Below are 18,412 nucleotides of genomic sequence, written 5' to 3'. Positions count from 1 at the left end.
TTTTTTTTATTTTTAATGTGATGAGGAGGAAGAAATCTTTGATTAAGGATTTATGTGGAATAATGAATATGATAATGTTTTTCTTCAGTATTTTGGATTTTGGTTACAGTGTTCTGTGTTTCCTTTAGAAGAATATGAAAGTGTTTTGGCTAGTGCTCACTCTAGTGAGGCATTGTATTCGATTTCCTGTGCTTGACAATTTTAACTTCTTGCATTTCAGAGCTGTGAAAATTACCTGAAGTAGAATGGAAGCTTCAGTAATATTACCCATTCTGAAGAAAAAATTGGCTTTTCTTTCAGGTATGATTTCTGTTATCCTCAACTGGTTCCTTCCTGCATAATTTGGATGGGATATTTAGGTTGTTTACTTGTATTTGCTGCATGTATTTAATAGAATTGTATTGTTGGTTAGTGCTTTGTCATATTTCAGAAGGATCTCTGAAACTTTTAATCTAGCAGCCAAGTTATTGCTCTTGGCATTTAGCACTTGTTTTTGCTGTAGTCTGTAACTCAATCCACAAAGTTGATGTCATGAAGTTTCAGTCCACATATAATAGAATGACGATTTAGCAGACATCCAGAAATAATCCTTTCTGGTTTTTTTTTTAATGTGGTTTTAGAAATAGAGTGAATATTTTCAGGATTTTCTTTGGAAAACTTTTTCTTTCTTTTCACCCTTGTCTTTTCTCCAACATAGAAATGGTTGAAAGCAGAATTAGCCATGCATTGCGAGATTTTGATTATTGCCAAATAGTTAATTCAGGCAAGGCTGGAATTATAATTGTATTTATTAGAACTTCTTGACTCTTGGGTTGAAGGTAACTTTCTGTCCTCCCCATGCCAGAGAAAAAGGGAACACTTAAAATGATGAATGACATTCTCTTGCTGATTTCACTTCTGTCATAGATAGCTGTGTTATTTCTTGGTGTTTGATTGTCTGCTCTGGGGTAGGTAGATAACTTGTAAAACACTTCACAAATTGGCACGTGATGTCATACATAAGATACTTTTCTGGTTTAGTTTAATTTAGCTAGTCTATTTTAGCCTGCTCCAGTCACTTGAAGTGAAACCTGTTCCTTTTGTTTCTAGAATTTGTTTTGCTTTGAATTTGCCCACTGTCCCCAGCAATTGCAGATCAAACAATTCCTGTTTAAAAACAACCAACCATCCCCTCCAAAAAAAACCCCAACCCACAAAGAAACAAACAAACAAAAACCCCCAAAACCCAACAACCTTCAACTTATATTAAAGCTTGGAGCAGCGAGCAATTTTGTCTGTAGTAATAGCAGATGTATGTTGGTGATTCAGCATTATACCACAAGGGGAAGTTCTCATTAACTAGAGTGCATTTTCAGCTTGCTGTTATAGCTGCCTGATCCATTCTGAAATACAGATATTCTTAGTGGAAAGTAATTGATTGAATGGCATTTTTAAATGCTAGGAACCTTTTTGAACCTACATATTTCTAAAATAGGTTTGACCTTTTTGGAACTGTGTGGTGTTAATGGATGCTTTAATTTAATGAATGATAAAGATTCATGCAGTAGTTCTTTTAAGCATTCTTCAGTGTAAGCAAAGGAACCTGACAGATAAATCAGTCCATCAAAAGCAACTTTATTTCATATGGTTTTATAAATAAAAACATGTTTGTTTTTAATCATTAATAATCAGGAAAGTAGTATTTTAGGAAAACTTTCTCCAGTGTTTATATTTTGAAGTCTCTTGTCATTTTTAAGTTTAGTTGGTACAAATAATGTTGGCACTGCCGCCTTTTTCTGGAAGTGAAACAGAGTGATTTCTAATGCAGAAGTGTCTCCTCAGATTTGGAATCCCTGGCTGTGTAGCTTCCATATTGGTAGATCATTGCAAATAGCAGCAGAAAAAAAAAAGGCAAGCCTGGCAAAAAACTTGAACAACCACTTTGATGCAAAATGATTTAAAAATTTTCTTTTTGTGATGTTCTTAGTTGCTTTCGTTAACTTAAATGTGTGTTCTTATAAACTACACCACTTCTTCCGAGTTACAACAAATGTCCAAGTTTATTTCCCCTGATTTTATTTTTCAGGTTTAACTCTAAGCCTAAAGACTCAAGTAGTCAGAGTGTAGCGCTTTTTTGTAAGATCAGGAGGTATGTTTGCCATACCTAAAATCACAGTGTGATTTGGTTTGTCTCACTCAACATTGTATTCTGAAAACAGTGCTAAATGCTTATACAGCTTTTAGTTTTTAAAAAGGAGTTACAAATAATACAACCAAGATCAAAGAACAACATACTTTACTGTTTAATTAAATAATTCTTATTGTTTAATGTGTTAATATTGGGAAATGTTAGACTACATCCATGATAGCCACTGGTTCTTAACTAGTAACTTCAGGTAATATTTCTTTAAAGCCACATTCAGTTTTTCAGTATTTCCTTTAATAATACAGTTTTGTGTTAAAATGATTCTTAGATGGATAAAGATATACCAGTTATATTTTACATAAATGACTGGCCGTCATTTTTCACTGAGGATAAGAATTGGTGATAGCTCCTACCTTATTCTCTTTTTGTGCTATGGCAGGTTGACAGAATATTTACCTGATCTGTATATATTTCATTGCAAGAAAACTGCAAAAAAATCACAGTGCAGGCAGAAAACAGATGTTTGAATATTTTCTAGTAGTGTTTACAAGCTGAGGGAAAAAACCTGTTAGTTCTTACACAAGATGACTTGTCATGAAACTGAGTAGTTTAGATAAGTATTGCAGTCTTTTTGTGAAATATCAAGAGATCATAGTTTTTGGGTCTGGTTTGTGCTTTTTTAAAGTTAGAATAGCAAATGCTGTTTAAATCCAGGTAGAAAACCGAGAATTTGTGTGTCTAGTATCATGCATGAGTGGTCTTCAAGTGCCAATTATAAACTTCCATTAGTTAGATCCTGTTCACCACTGGAGTCTTTCAATTCTATGGAAACAAGACATGAACTGCTATTAATAGTTACCTGCTTTTGTGGGCGCTGGTGTTTGTCTCATGAATCCCAACGTAACTTTGAACAGAACAAGTCCCTTCCAGTTAGGGATGAGTGATGGTAAGGCTAACTTGCTATAAATGCAAGAAGAAAACGTATTTTTCTGCAAACCCTTCCTTCCACAGCCATGTATATAGTCATTAGAATGCTCCACTCATGAGTTCATGGGTAGAGGAGGAGAAGAGAGTGTTAGATACAATTAAGGTTTATTAATTAATTAATTAATTAAATGTCATTAATGTTTATAAATATATAAAGGGTGAGTGTCAAGAGGATGGAGCCAGGCTCTTCTCGGTGACAAACAATGATAAGACAAGGGGTAACGGACACAAACTGGAACACAGGAGGTTCCACTTAAATTTGAGAAGAAACTTCTTCTCAGTGAGGGTGACAGAGCACTGGACCAGGCTGCCCAGAGAGGTTGTGGAGTCTCCTTCTCTGCAGACATTCAAAACCCGCCTGGACGCCTTCCTGTGTGACCTCATGTGGGTGTTCCTGCTCCGGCAGGGGGATTGGACTGGATGAGCTTTTGAGGTCCCTTCCAATCCCTAACGTTCTGGGATTCTGTGTAATACAAATATATTATCCAATAGAGTCCTGAGCTGCTGCCGTGGCTCATGGAGTTCTGGATCCTGGAAACTGGTTCAAGGTGACCCTTTTAATGTTCCCTGTAGAAAAACCTTCATAACCTCTTGTGTTCTTATTTTTCTTGTCACAGGCTCACTCAGTTTGATCACCAAATTCTATCCAGCCTGTGTTTTTAATTTTTATTAATACCTGTAACAGTGTTTTCTTGCTTCTCTGCTCCAGTAATTTTTCATAGTTCCTCCATTTTAAAACATGTAACCCACTTTTAATTTGGCAGTGGCAGATTTTAGTATCAATGAATGCATTTTCCAGATTCCTAAGAACTGCTACCCTCCTTTCTCTGAGTATTTCCTTATGGATAAGGAAGGAGTGAATGATGCCTGAGCACTGAAGGAAAGGCTTCTTTATTCGTTTTAATGTTTTGTTCTTTTTGAGAGATGGTAGTTAACAAGATACCATTGAATCTGTGTGGCTTCTGAAGTATTATTTTACATCCACAAACTTACCATTTCCTTCTTCTTTGTTTGATTTAATGTGCACTCGCTAAGCAGTGTAGCAAGTGGAGAGAAATGATCTTTTTCACTCCAAGTGTACACATGAGAACACATGTCCAGTTTTTAAAGCACTGAGGTATTTTTCCTTCTTTTGTCTCCTACTTCCCTACTCCAGTTTTCAGGCTTTCTGCCATTCAGAAACAGAAGTGCGGACATTCTGTAAATAACTGTTGCTTTAAACTGTGACTCCCTCTTGGTTTCTGCAAAAAGGATCTATCCATTTGTCCTTTCTCATGTAGCACCACTCATTAATTTTTTCAATTTAGAAATATAGTTACTAAAAAGTAAAAGAGAGGGGAATGCAACTATTGCAATGGACCACTTAAAGCAGTAGGTGCTTTATGAAGGTGGGGAAAATGCATATGTATTGGTGGTTTTTTTAATACTCTTTGGGGAGTTGGCACAGCTTTGGAAACAAGGGAAAAAACAATTGCAATTAGGATGCCAACATATGTTGTATATACAAATGGGGTTTTTTTCTGTTATCTTGCCTGAATCTTAACAAAGGGGGGAATTCATATCAAATTATGTAAATATATGTGTACACATCTGCAGGCATTACTGTGCTGTGCTCATGCTCTTTGTCTTATTTCTGTACAGCTGTTACTATTCTGTAAAAAGTCATTCTGGGTGATTAGATAGAACTTCAGTTCTACCAATATTAAGTAACTTTGTGAAGCAAATGCATCATTTGAATAACACAGTTTGTAAATAAAGGTATTCTCTTAGGTTATGAAGATTCACTTTGTTTATGTTTCACCTCAAAGCTGAGAATATTGTTACATTTGTACAGTTTTTCTAAAAAATTGAGAAAATTATTTAGTAACTGCTTCCTACATTACTTAAGTGGTTCTGTGGTATTTTTTAAATGAAGTTGCTAATGTATTAAAACTTCTTCTAAAAATAATATTGAATGAAATGGAAAAGTTTTTCAGCTATTCCAGATTGTGGAAAACCTACTTTGAAACTGGTTTAATGTAGAAATGGGTATTAGTTTTAAAAATACTCAAGGATTTTAAAAAACCACCCCCACACCTAAGATGAGTGAAGTTGTGGTTTAATAAGCTATAAACTCATGCACTATATCATTCTGGAGTACGTTTGGAATCGTTAATGTTCTTCACTTCATGTGCAAATTCCCCTCCCTACTTCTTTACTTTGCCTTTTCTTTCCCTCACTAAAATATTTGATTGGGTTTTGGAATTAAGATCGCTTTCTTTTTTGCTGGTTATAGATGTTAAAAGATTCAAGGGCAGAGAGAAAAAAAAACAGATAAGCTGGCTTGCTCAAAATAGTGAATATATGAACTGGATAAGTTGCTCCAAATTAAGTGGAAAGATGTGTCACAGCTACCTTTGCCCATTTTACATAATCCTCTGAGTTAACAGCAATTTAGGGGCAGATGTTTTGGTCTCAAGGCCCATCTGCCTTCAAAAGATAACCAGTGATTCCCCTGTACTTGTGGTGATTATAACAGTCAGCTGCACACCTGATTTTCTTCACTTTAAAGATCCTTTCTTTTGTTGTGGTTCTTTTTTTAATCTGTACCTTTCCAGAGACGTTTTTGTAGGAGTCTATGTAGTCAGAAACAACCCAAACCACAATTGTAGAACATGTACTTTAATGCAGCCCATCAGCATCACCTAACACTGGATCTCATGATGGCCATATAAATGTGAGGCCAGCTCCTTCAATATTTTGTTGCTGATGTTGTTTGTGTAATTTTAACCAGGAGAGTTTGAAAAATGCATATGAAGATTAAAGCAACTGATTGGAAATACTTACCTTAATTGTGAGGTGGCTGTTACGTGTTAGTAAGTAGGTCTGGAAATCTTACGTGTTTGATGAATGAACAACTAATTTAGAGTATGTGCCATGGGGCAGCCTGTGTGATACAAGATCCTCCTTTGTGCAGTTGCTGTTTCTGGGAGGTGGTGTGTTCCAGCGGGAGCTGCTGGGTACATGCACACCTTGGAAGCTTACCAGGTTTCTGACAGGCTGATAGTGTAGAAGGTCTAGGAGATACTTTTAAAAAATGTTATCTAGATATGCAAAAATAATGCTTCTAGAAAACTTGATTTATGTTGTTTATGTTGAAAGTACTAGATGAAAGACTGTGGCAGCTACAGATGTGGCCTATGCTCTGAAGCTGAGGTGATGCCTTAAATATCAGTGGTGAATGAATCCTCACAACTGAGAGGTGAAATGTCAGTTGTGATTTTCACAGCAACTTTAAAGATTACTTTTATGATGTATTCTGAGACCATGTAACTACAAAGTATTTTTTTTACCTTAAAGCCCTCACAATACCTTTCTAATGACTTTTCTCTCCCAAAATAGGAGGGAAGGATAGAAGAAGTGGCCTCATTCTGACAATTCCATTATGCCTTGAACAGACGAGTATGGACGAGCTGAGCGTCACGCTAGACTACCTTCTAAGTATCCCAAGGTGATTTCAAAGGCATTCTGTTCAGGACTGCCTTCTTTTGCAGAGGTGGAAGGAATCTTTGTATTGGTTTTTCCTCTTTATGTGCCTTTCAATAACAAATGAATTTTACATAAAGGTTTGTTTAAAATGTGATACTGTCTGACTGAATTAGAACTGTACATCTAAATAAATTAAGGGATATCTACTGAGTCTTGAATATGTCCTTTTATTCTGTATAGCTGGCTTTGGTAATTTTTGCCTTGTGTATTTCCTCACCCTTTTCTTGGAATATCTTTGGTAATTTCTGTTTAATGATAGCGCACTTAAATTGCTTTGTAAATTAATGAGCCATTCTAATGAATCTCCTAAGTTTACAAAGGTAGCATTGCCCAAAGTAAAAAAAGCTTCATCCTCTTTCTTTCTTTGTGCCTAATTTTTGTAGTTTGAGTGCTTAAGTTTTCACTGAGTCTAAAAACATATGAAGTCTTACTGGAGTTAGTGAGCAATTCCTATGTTAAAGTTAAGATACTGCTTAAATGTGCTGAATGATGGCTTGAGTATCCTGTCATCCAGACCTTGCTGTAAAATCATTGTTGACTAAGTTCTGTGCATGTAAGCCTGTAAGCTTATAGTGATAGTTCTTGGTCCTAACTTAGTTAACTGCATTTTTTTTTCTTAATATCTGGAGATTGATATTTGTCATAACTTTGTTCTCTTATGCCATTGATTTAAAAACGGAAGAAAACCATCCAATAAATGCTTGCTTTTGTATCCCTTTAAGTTTCTCTTCTGAAAACAGGAACAATGGCATAACTGAAGTCTGCTTAGTGTACTTTCCTATTTGCTTTGCAAATAAGCAAGGTATAAATGTTTTTAAAACACAATTAAATTATTATTTTTTTTGTCGTTGAGTTAAATAAAATTTCTCATTGAGGAGAGTGAAGCAGAGGTTAAATTTAGGTTGCTTACAAGTAAAACATCAATAGGTATATTGTACAATATTTTAGTCATGGAAGTTTTAGGTATTTTCAAACAGCTTGTTGTCTTTTGTAAAGTGATGAAAATCTCAAATGGTTGTCCATGCAAGTCATCCCTTTAACTTAAAGATTTGGCAGTATTTGTGGAACAGATGCAGACATTGTTGTTCTAGCAAGCATTAATTATTCTGCAGTCTCATCCCGGTGTATGTTTATACATATATTAGTGTAAAAGGTTACTATCTCTGAAAATTCAACCAAATTACTCTTTGTACAAACTGGGAAATCTGTTTGAAAGCAAAGTTTGGTTTTCCTACATCTAATGTTCTGTTTGTCAGATGTGGAAAAAATGACCTCTCTTTCCTGGTGGCAGTATAGATAAATAGTTGTCATTTTTGTTTGCATATTTTTGTTGTGTGGGGTTTTTTTGTTGTTTGGTTTTTTAGTGGGAATGCAAACTTGCTGGCCTAAGCATCTGCCACTTTTTGTTCTGGAAAGACTGGCTTAGCAGTGTTAGAAAAGAGAAGGGGTTTGGGGAGGGTGTGGTCCAAAACCCAGATATCTGTCCAAGAAACATTAATGTTACTTTTTTTTCCCCCACGTTCTATGTGTGAGGTAACTTAATATTTTTAACTTTTAATTCAGTTGTGCATGCCATGTGTTGTAACTATAACTGATTTGAAATGTGCATTCTAGTGTTGATGAATAGCTGCGTCCAAAATTTGAGAGGCATAACTGTTTGTAGTGTCTTGGGTAAAAAGGTAGTGGAGGGAGTGTGTGTGTGTATGTGCGTGTATAAAGCTTTCCTCAAACTTCAGACAACTTATTCTTAGTGTTTTAGTCTACTGTTACACCTTTCTTTGATGCTTCAGAATCCAAGAAAAATAAAAGTAGCAATGTTATATTTTTGTCTGTGCATACTGGAGTTTGATTCCTTTGTTGTATTCTCGGTATTGTGACTCAAATCACCAAGTGTGATTGTGTGTGGTTTTGTTTTTGTTTTTTTTTAAACTTTCATACAAACATATATGTTTGAGTGTTAGCTGAAGTTTTCAGAAGTGGTAGCTCACTTTTGAATTTGGTTGTTAGGGTGCTATTTTTTTGTTATATTGTTTTTTTTAATAGGCCTAGTAGTAGAGAAGAGCAGATACTGATAATGCTAGATTTCAATGAGTCTAAGAAAGCCGTGTCTCAAGTAGCTATAGTGACACTATTCATCTCTTTCTTGGTGGTAGTGTGCCTTTTAAGTGCACTCTGAGTAAACATTGAATGCACAAAGCCTTGAATGTCCATGTCCTTTTCTGGCTGCTGCTGTCCTGGTTGTGAGCAGGTAATGCTTCCCAGCAGTTGGTGACATCCAGAGGTTGCTGCCACCATTGAACTCTGCCCAGCTGTTGTTGTGAGCATCTTGTTGCCAGCTTCAGTTAGAAATGAGCTGGAGGGGACTTTGTGGGAATGCAGAGTGAGGAAAGCCTTCACTATTTTCTTGCATTTGGTACTTGAGCAGAAGTACCTTTGAATTTTTGGCTTTGCAGCTCTTTGCAGCAGTTTTTTGTAGTATATGCAGACTCAAACCTTATTAGAAGAAAAAGAGTTGATGTCAGTCTAAAATACTTGTCGATCCATACACAAAGTCTCTGACCTTGTAGAGGCTTTTTTGTGCACAACAATTTCTAGTTCATTTGTTCAGTAAATAAATTTAAGCACATTTAGATGGTTTCCTGCTTGGACATGCATCAAGGGATATGTAGCAGTATCCTCAAATTTGTACCAATTTCCAAGTAACCTTGTGAAAACTGACTTCCTTTTATCTTCCTTACCAAACTGTCAATTGACCTCCTTTCTGAGGATTTTCTGAGGTTTCTGGTTATAAAAGCTTTTCAGAGTTGATGAAGTTTAAATAGATGCTGTATTATGAAATACACTTCAGTGCTACTGAGAAATTGTAATTTGGACTAGTCATATGCTTGAGCATTAAAATTGAAAGTTATTTCTAAACTAGTAAACTTAAGGTTTTTAAGACAGCATTTTTATAACTAAAAACCTATGTAGTTGTATTTTTCAGTAGAATTGAAAACCAAAGTCATTGTGATATGACACTTTTTTGCATGTAGGTTACTTTTTTCTAATTCTTTTAGTGAGAAGTGTAAAGCTAGAGGATTTACTGTGATAGTGGATGGGAGAAAATCTCAATGGAATGTGGTGAAGACAGTTGTGTTAATGCTACAGGTAAGTAAGTTTTTATCTATTCATAGTTGACTGATAGGTTTTATAGATATGAACCCAATATCTGTGTTATTGTAGAGTCAGCAATTTCTTCATTGGGAAATAGACAATTTATGGCCTTTTAAAATCACAAAATGCAGTTCTATGACAGAGTTCTGTGCAGGAAGAAACAATCTGAAAATCGAATGATACACCTTACTCAAGCGAAGGAGAAATTAATTACATGCTGAGAACACACGATTGTGTAGACCTTTTTCTAAAACAGAGTTTTAGATAAAATACAGAAATGTGCTCCAGGCATTGTCAACGGTGAGTAGGAGGAATGTCTGCTGGGGAACAGTTCACACTGATAGTGCAGCTGAGCAGATTCTGGTGCAATATGCTCTACTACTTGGTTTCACAGAATGGTAGGAGTTGGAAGGGACCTCTGAAGATCATCCAGTCCAACCCCTCTGCCAGAGCAGGATCACCCAGACCAGGTCACACAGGAACGCATCCAGGTTGGTTTTGAATGTCTCCAGATAAGGAGACTCCACAACCTCTCTGGGCAGCCTGGTCCAGTGCTCTGGCACCCTTACAGTAAAAAAGTTTTTCCTCATGTTTAGATTGAACCTCCTGTGTACTATTTTGGAATTGGCTATAGTTGATTTTGTTGTGTATAACAGTCTCAATCACAAATTATATTCTAGATGCTATATGGAATACAAGAAGGAAAAAAAGTGTCAAATCCCAATTACAGAAATACAAAATAATTTATTTTACCTTTTCAGAACTGTGAATTTGCAATAAATTCTTACTACTGCTAAACAGCATAGGTTACTTTCTGGTCTTAGTGGTCAAACAAAATGTAAAATGCAGCACTCTGAATTGATTAGAGAACTTGAACTACTGCCTTTCTTACTGCACAGATAACTCTGTCAGACCAGTTTTCCTCTCATAATTAGACGAAGCCTCAGAAGGTGTGTCAAATATGAATAATTTGATTTTGTTGTCCTGCTGGCTCATTGTTTGCTTCTGGATTTATTTTAATCCGTTTCAAAGTGTCTTTCACCTTTTCTTGACGAAGATGGCATTCCTATTAATAATTATAGTAGATCAATGCATTGTATTCTGATTATGTTCTTGACTGAGCTTTCACTTCAGCTAATGTTCAGTTGTGACATGTGGTGGGAACTTCAGCTAGTGGGGAAGGTATCTGTTTGCTCATGCTCAGATTTCAGTGTTTTCCTGTCAGCACGCTTCCTGCTGGTGTGAAGCCTGCAGAAACAGAAGTTGCACATCTGTGTCTTTAATTTGAGAAGGAAGCAATAAAGAAGATTTTCATATGTAAACTAATCACTTGTGCGGATAATTTGAGACACACGCTTGGACACACATGGTTCTTAAAGGTGCTGACTGGTCATCAAAGACACACCTGTGTTAAAAATATTACTTACTTTTAAATACCTTCCGTGTATCCATTAAAATGGTGCAAGATAAAGTCTTTTTTTTGGTGTTATGCTTTCTGAGTTGGATGTGTATAACTCCTTCAGATTTACCTTTTTATAAATAAAATGAGGTGTTTGAAATCTGATGCATTGTCACCTTTATGTCAGTACTGTGATTATCTAAGCGTTGCTTATTGGAGTAATCAAGAGTCTCTGTTCCTTGATCTATGTTCAGTGTGACAACATAAAATCAAAAATTACTGTTTTAGGCTGAGGAATCTTTGTGATAATACTTTTATGAATTAATATGCTGAAACGTTAATATTAAAGCCTTTTATTCTAGTCTAAGCAATGTAATAGAGAACTGTAGGATATAATCTTGACACGATTTAATAACAGAGTACACAGTTATCTTCTAACTGTGATTACTGTTTCATTCTACATAGCAAATTACACTGGTAAAAGCTTTGTAGTCCTTAACTTTTTTTTTAATGAAATGCTGTAAATAAAATTAAGTCTAGGCAGTAATTCCTGTTTTTCTATACTGATGTAGCATGGACTAATGGTTAAGCCGCAGAACTGGGTGTAAAGAGGTTAATTTCAGCTCTGACATGATTTTGTTATGAAATTTTGTGCAAACTACTACAAAGCAGGATGGAGCAAACATATGAGGTAGATGCAGCAGACTTACTTAAAATTTACAGACAGAAATTAAACTTCTTGAGTAGATGATGTGAAATTAAGTTCTGTGGTAAATGAAGGTTTAATATTGAATGTTTTACTTATTTTTTTCATTTGTTTTACAGAATGTTGTTCCAGCTGAGGTGTCACTGGTTTGTGTAGTAAAGCCAGATGAATTCTGGGATAAGAAGGTTACGCATTTCTGTTTTTGGAAAGAGAAAGATAGGCTTGGCTTTGAGGTATGTAGAACTTCTGTCTACTTCAGTCAAAAATACCATTTCTGGAATACTGGAGTAATTGGCTGAAAATTACTGTATCTTTAAAAATATTTATATTCCAGATGCTTTCTGGATATTCTTAAGCTGCTGTGGCCTTTTATTTTTTCCCTCTTTAGTAAGAATACTAAATGAAGTAGGTCTCAAATTAGAAATGTGTGGCATTTAATTCTTTGTTCAGCAAGAGTATAAAGCTGTTTGATACATATTGTGGGTGTTCAGAGTAAAACTGTTGTACAGGACTTAGTGTGAATTCTTTTCATGACTCTTCTGTAATAGACTGTAGAGATGCATGCTGTCTGGTGTCAGTAAATCAGTAGTAAAAATAACCATTTTGAAGCACATCTTGTTGCTGTTGCATACATGTTCTCTCATTTTTTGAGTTCTTTGATTGTTAGTAACAAAGCTTATAGGTCCATTCAGTTTCCAAATATAAGGTGACAGTGCTCTTACCTGGTGAGGCAGAGTGTGTACAAAAGATTACATATTAACATTAGCAATTCCATTCTTTCTTGTATTTGGGAGGTTAATGGAAGCTGCAGTTTATCCTATTTTTAGAAAATTGTCTGTATCATCAATCTTTCCAATCAATTTTGAAGCTAATGTTGTTTGAACTACAACAGGCTTGCTGTGCTCGCCAAATCCTAAAATGTCTACTTGTTTTGTACAACAAAACTATTGGCATCTTTTTTGTGAAAAAAGATTGAATAAAAAAGTGTTCTGCAGCCTTGTGTAGTTCTTTCTGCTGGTAAGATTATAACATTCTTGAGTACTCCTGTAGAAAACTTAGTTCAGGGAAAGGGAGAGTTGGAAGGTGGCAGCTGAAAGGTTATGACTGCTAAATATTATAAACCTGAATATTCGATCATCCATATATAATGCTGTTGATTCTTATGAATTTTGCTCTGTAAAGTTTTGTATCAGACTTTACCTAAAATGCATGGCTTCATTTTTTTTGGAACTAATTTCTGCATGTGAAAGGGCTTTGAAGGAGTGTGTGGGTACAAGTCCTATTTTCAGTCAGATGACCAAACCCCTTTTGGGGTTTAAATCTGCTTCTGATTTCTTTTATTACGTTACTACTTTTTTTTTTTTCTAATCTGCTTTAGAGCCTCATAAGTAAGGAAATCCTGCATGGTTGCTTTCAGGTTATTTATCTTGCAGATGAAGATCATGTTTTCTTTTTGAATAGGTCTTTAAAGACGGATTTGAAAAGTAGCTTAGGTTCAGAAGAGCAATCCAAAGATTCCCTGAACATCCATCTGTGTGTTTGAAAGTCTGCAGCCAGCAAAATATTCACTAATGAAGGTAGTCAGGTGCCTGAAATTTTGCTACTGAAAGTGGTTCCAACTGTGCTAATCCTGTGACTTGCATTAGTTAAACTCTCAGGTTTCACAAATGTCTGTCTGTCCCCTCACCTGAATTTCTTGAGGGAACTGGCAAGTAGGTTTGGTCAAACTATATTTTCATCTTGAAGCTCAGCATGTAGCAGCTCAGTCACAGCTACTTTAGTCAAAAACTTCATTATCAAAAAAGAAAGACATGAGTATGGTGGTGTCCACCTTTTATAAACTAGCCTGTTGTTTGGAGCATGTCCAAGATGAGAATATAAAAAGATACTGAACCAAGCATCTGTACTCAAAAAAAATTATTTAAGAGCTTGTGTTTAGAAAGTGATTTAAGTTTATAATACTCAGTTTTGCACAGATGCTTTCAGGATATAAGGTAACCACAAAAGTCCAGAGAGCGTCAGTAATAAAGGTGAACTCCACTCTTCAGCAGTCCCTACTGTCCAATTCAGGCTCTCTCTTCCCATCTCTACTGGTAACTATGGTCCTTGGGCAACTCGAGGAAGCCTTTGAAGTTGTGGTATAAAATAATTTTACACAGTGGTTGTTACTGTATACATCATGGTATTGTCAGTTTGGAAATGAATCCTTTAGATTCTTCTTGGATTTTTTTTTAATGTAACTTGGCTAGAATGTATTTCTAGATGAATAAGCAGAAAGCCTACAGAAAATGTTAGTGAAGTGGGGATAATTTTACATGGCTATGATGATAAAGGAATTTTTTTGTTCAACTTCAAGGATTGACTAACAGTTAAATGATAGTTCTGTAATGGCATTTAGTAAGTTTAGTAATTTTATGAAGCATGTTTTGTGCCAGTGATGACGTTGACATTGTTTGCATAGGCCGTTGGAGTTGTGTAACTAAACTTTTTGGTTTCTGTTTCTAAGCTACTTTTTTCGGTACTGAACCATAAACATTTCTCCCTGACCTGAAATTTTGATCTAAAATTGTCTTGAATTAATAGTTCAAAAGTTTTAGTAGGAAGAAAATAATTGAAGAAAATAATTAAGGTATTGGAGATGAATTTCATGCAGGCATATATCCAAATGTGTCAATTGTAAGAAAAGTAGTCTGTGATGTATCATAAAGATAATCATAACATTAAAACACAGCAGCTGCTTCCTAGGCAGAAGAAAACCTTCAGATTTGTTCGTGATGGCTCCTTGATGGCTTGATGCATGGGCAAATCGGAAGTTTGTATGAGTAGACGATAATAATGCGTAGTTGCTGAATTCTCATCTTGATTAATAGGTCTTTGCTCTCGCGTTTCCCTTCCCTTTCGCCTAATTTAGAAGCACTGAAAACATGGTAAGACTGTATTCGTGCACAAGGGACTGATCAACTTTGAGGGAGTTATCATCTAACTGATGTTGGATAATGATCGGCTGTTGATACAGAGTTGCTATAGATGTTTCTAAAGAGACTGTGATACCATCCTAGCTCATGGCTTTTGCTTGTTTCTTGCACTTTGTCCGTTTGTTGGTTTGTTTGTTTTCTGTGCAGTAACTCATATTCTTAAATGGCATTCTTTATTAAAGAACAAGGAAATCTGAGAGAACAGTAGGAAAAATCTTGTGCTTTCCCAAATAATGAAGCATTGGCATTAGGCAAGCCTTTGTTCTTCACCATTCATTAACTCCTGGTTATTTGTTGGTTGTGATTAGGAAAACTGGCTCAGTAAAAATGACTCACCTTCTCTGTGCTCCAAATAATATTTGTGTTAGAGCTAGTGCTATGTCTTTGTTCTATTTCTGGTATGAGTGCAGAGCACTGATAAGGTTATGGAAGCCTGTAGCTGATGCACAAATTTACACCTGCATAATCGTATATTACAGGCAATAAAAGCAAAATACCACACAGCTTGTATTTTCGATCATGGGTTATATTTGTGTAACTACTAGGAAAAACCAGGATTTCTTTTGCACAAGTTAAATAAACATGACCTGAAAATTTATTTGAAGGTGGGAAATATTTTCTTTCACTCGAGAATGTAATTAATTTTGTTTGAACTAAATGCTATGCTACTGTGATTTCTAATTTCTAATGGGGCATCACATCTACCTCCTATTTCCTGTTACCTGATCTGTTTTTAATACTTTTAATAGTGCCAGACGAAGCCATTAATCACAATGCTGCCCTTTTTGTTCAAAGACAGATATCCTTTGCCTCAGAGTGAGAGGCGATATGAGTCGCAAAGCACTGAAAGTAAATGTGGGAACTGGTATCAGAAGGCTACAACTGGGTGGATTAATATGAAGAGGTGGGGTGATTCAGCTGGGTAAAAAAAGTGCATAACCTTATTCCTTGTTAGTATTAGTGTTGGGTTTGGACCTGCCTCAGGTCAATTCTATTCATCCTCCAGCAGAGCTTTCCTCTGTCCCTTTATTCCTCCCTAAAATGCCTATTGGCAACCAGTTCATGTGTTCATCGAAGCAGTTTTTTCTGGTCCTCTGCCTGTTTCAAGGGTGTCTTTTAGCTGAAATGTTGTATATGTTACAGTGTAATACTTAAAACTGTTAATGTTTTCAAGTGAATGAATAACAAGGTTTGGATATAGAAATTTCTAACTGTGAAGTTTTGGAAATTTAGAAATTGGAGGATTTTAAAAACTTTTAGAAGTTTTGAAGGGTTGAGAGGTGTTGCTTTTTTATTTATTAATGTACTCTACATAGCGTTGTGAAACAAATAGCTCTGTTAGTAGCTGTAGTTTGTTGTATTTTGTTGTGAGCTCCGCCTATGAGGATAACTAGGATAGCTGGAGGAAAACGTATGCCATAAAAGTAGAAGAAATGTCCAAGTTGTGTATATGTTGCAGTTTGTGCACTGCAAAATTGCCTACAGACGGGTGGTTTATTTTGTGTTTGCCATTCATTTAAGGGAATGGGAGGAAAAATAATCTGAGCCTGGTTTAGATATTAGATCAGTCCTTTGAAAATCAGTTTGTGTCAAAAGCAGGGAGGAGGAAGGTGTGCCTGCTGTTCTTATCCTTCTGGAAATCATGGAGCATAATGTGAAAAATCACTCAGGATTGTTATACAAAAACCCCACCTCAAACACTTTTATTATACAAAAACACTAGGGGTTTTTTGGTGCCATTAAAATTACCCTGTGGTCCAGAACTTTGTGCTGTGTTACTACAAGAGATTCTATACTCTTCTGGAATTTTAAAATTAACTATTGTTTCTACGTGTGCATCTTTGTCTTAGCTCTCAGTATTCAACTTGGAAATTAGTTGTGGCACAGTCATCCCCAATTTGTCTTTTAAGAATAATGCTAGTACGCAGAGTATTACTCCAAAGACTGAAGAATGAATAACACTTTGTAGGAAACCTTTAATTTTTGTATCAGATCTTCCAGTCTACTGTTTTAATACTGAGGCACCAAAATTTGTAGCTTTCCTGGACTTTCCCAAAAATGCTTATAGAAGTTCCAGTTTTTTATCAAAATGTTGTTTATTTAAATGAATCTCTATTTTCCTCTGCCTGTATCTTTGCTGCTGCTGTTTTAATGCTAGAGGTGATGGGTTCTTTCTTTTAAAAACCTGGGCCAGATAAGTGAATTGTCCCTGTGGAGCTGGAGTACGTAAGCCTGCATTTATGTCACGTTCTAAATTCAGTCCTAATGACGGATGTGTTGGAAAATAACCAGATTGTGTGTGCCTATTAGCCTCTTCTCTGGGATGGAAAAAAAGATGGTGTGCTAATTATTTTCATGAGCCCTGGAGGGTAAATGAATGAGTGGGCGAAACTGTTAGTGCTTGAGAGTGAAGAAGGCAGTTACTGCGAGAGGAGTTGACGGTCTTAGTGCACCTCTAGATTCTCCTGGCTGCTCTTGGGTTTCTGGTATGCCAGATTTCTCTGTGATGCTGGCCAGATGATATCTAACTTGTGTTTCTCACTGTAATGTTAAATGATGATTGTATAGATTAGTGTTCCTTATCAACAAATATCACTCTATCCTACTCAGTGTTCAATCAAATAGTGTTTTAAAAAATGGTTTGAAATAATATTTATCATCAAACAATAGGATTGTTCCTCTCCTTGAGAAGAGGAAGTCTTTGCTTTACAATTTCATGGCAGTGGATCACTGTCAGACCAGATACATGGGCAGCTATGCTTTCACTGTTAGAAGTGCTATAGTTATTCTTGCAAAATCACCAGAAGAACAGATGAGACCTTATTTAAGTTTTTCCAGCAGCTGAGTTTGCTGGAGAATAAGCAAAGCTAATGTTAAAGAAACCATTCCAAAACGAACAAAAAGCACCCCCCTGCCCCCAACCAACCCAAAAACAAATGCCAAAAATTAATCTGATTGTGCTTTAGAAATCAATTGGGATTTACACTTAATTAAAAAAAAAGTTGCTTTTTTATACAAAAGCTGCCCTCACTGTAGTGTGAAAAATTAGCATAGGCATTCTTCAGTTTGGATTTTTGCAGTAGCTACAGTGTATACTTATTCTTGCAAAATCTCTTCCTTGTTCATTGAAGCTTTCCCCATATTCTTCCAAAGCTGTTTGAATATGTAAGCTGCTGGCATAACAAAGCATCAAGAATCAATCCACTGAGAAAACAGCTTTAATACTGAGCCCAAAGGACTTTATCACAATTCAGGATTTTATACCTAATCAACCAGGCTGTGAGAGGGGATGAGGTATATGGTTTTCCTGGTGTTTCTTGGCAGAATCTTTGGGGAAATTAATAAAAACCCCTCTACTTATGCCTGTTTGATTGAAATTAGTCAGAAATTACCAATCAGTGACTAGGTAACTGTGATGAGCTTTTAGCCTGCTTTATTAATCGCCTTTTGAAGAAAGTAAGTAAATTAAAAAGTACTAAATATTTTGATGCTAGTTTATTAAAATTGGTAAATGAAGCAGTGATGTTCTGTTCATATGG

At 35.9% G+C, this 18,412-nt stretch overlaps 1 protein-coding gene across 1 annotated transcript in view; it reads left to right on the top strand.

Moving 5' to 3' along the window:
• The first annotated feature begins 245 nt into the window (after positions 1-245).
• Positions 246-18,412, top strand: part of SESTD1 (SEC14 and spectrin domains 1) — a 45,532-nt gene continuing 27,365 nt past the window's right edge. The window contains exons 1-4 of the mRNA XM_010194315.1: positions 246-300; positions 6,494-6,602; positions 9,697-9,787; positions 12,018-12,131. Of these exons, the coding sequence (XP_010192617.1) occupies positions 246-300; positions 6,494-6,602; positions 9,697-9,787; positions 12,018-12,131 (369 nt within the window). The remainder of the gene's footprint in view (positions 301-6,493; positions 6,603-9,696; positions 9,788-12,017; positions 12,132-18,412) is intronic.

The sequence above is a fragment of the Mesitornis unicolor genome, unplaced genomic scaffold, assembly GCF_000695765.1.
Source record: "Mesitornis unicolor isolate BGI_N332 unplaced genomic scaffold, ASM69576v1 scaffold7341, whole genome shotgun sequence".
Taxonomy (NCBI): Eukaryota; Metazoa; Chordata; class Aves; order Mesitornithiformes; family Mesitornithidae; genus Mesitornis; species Mesitornis unicolor.
This window is presented reverse-complemented; position numbering and strand designations above follow the sequence as displayed.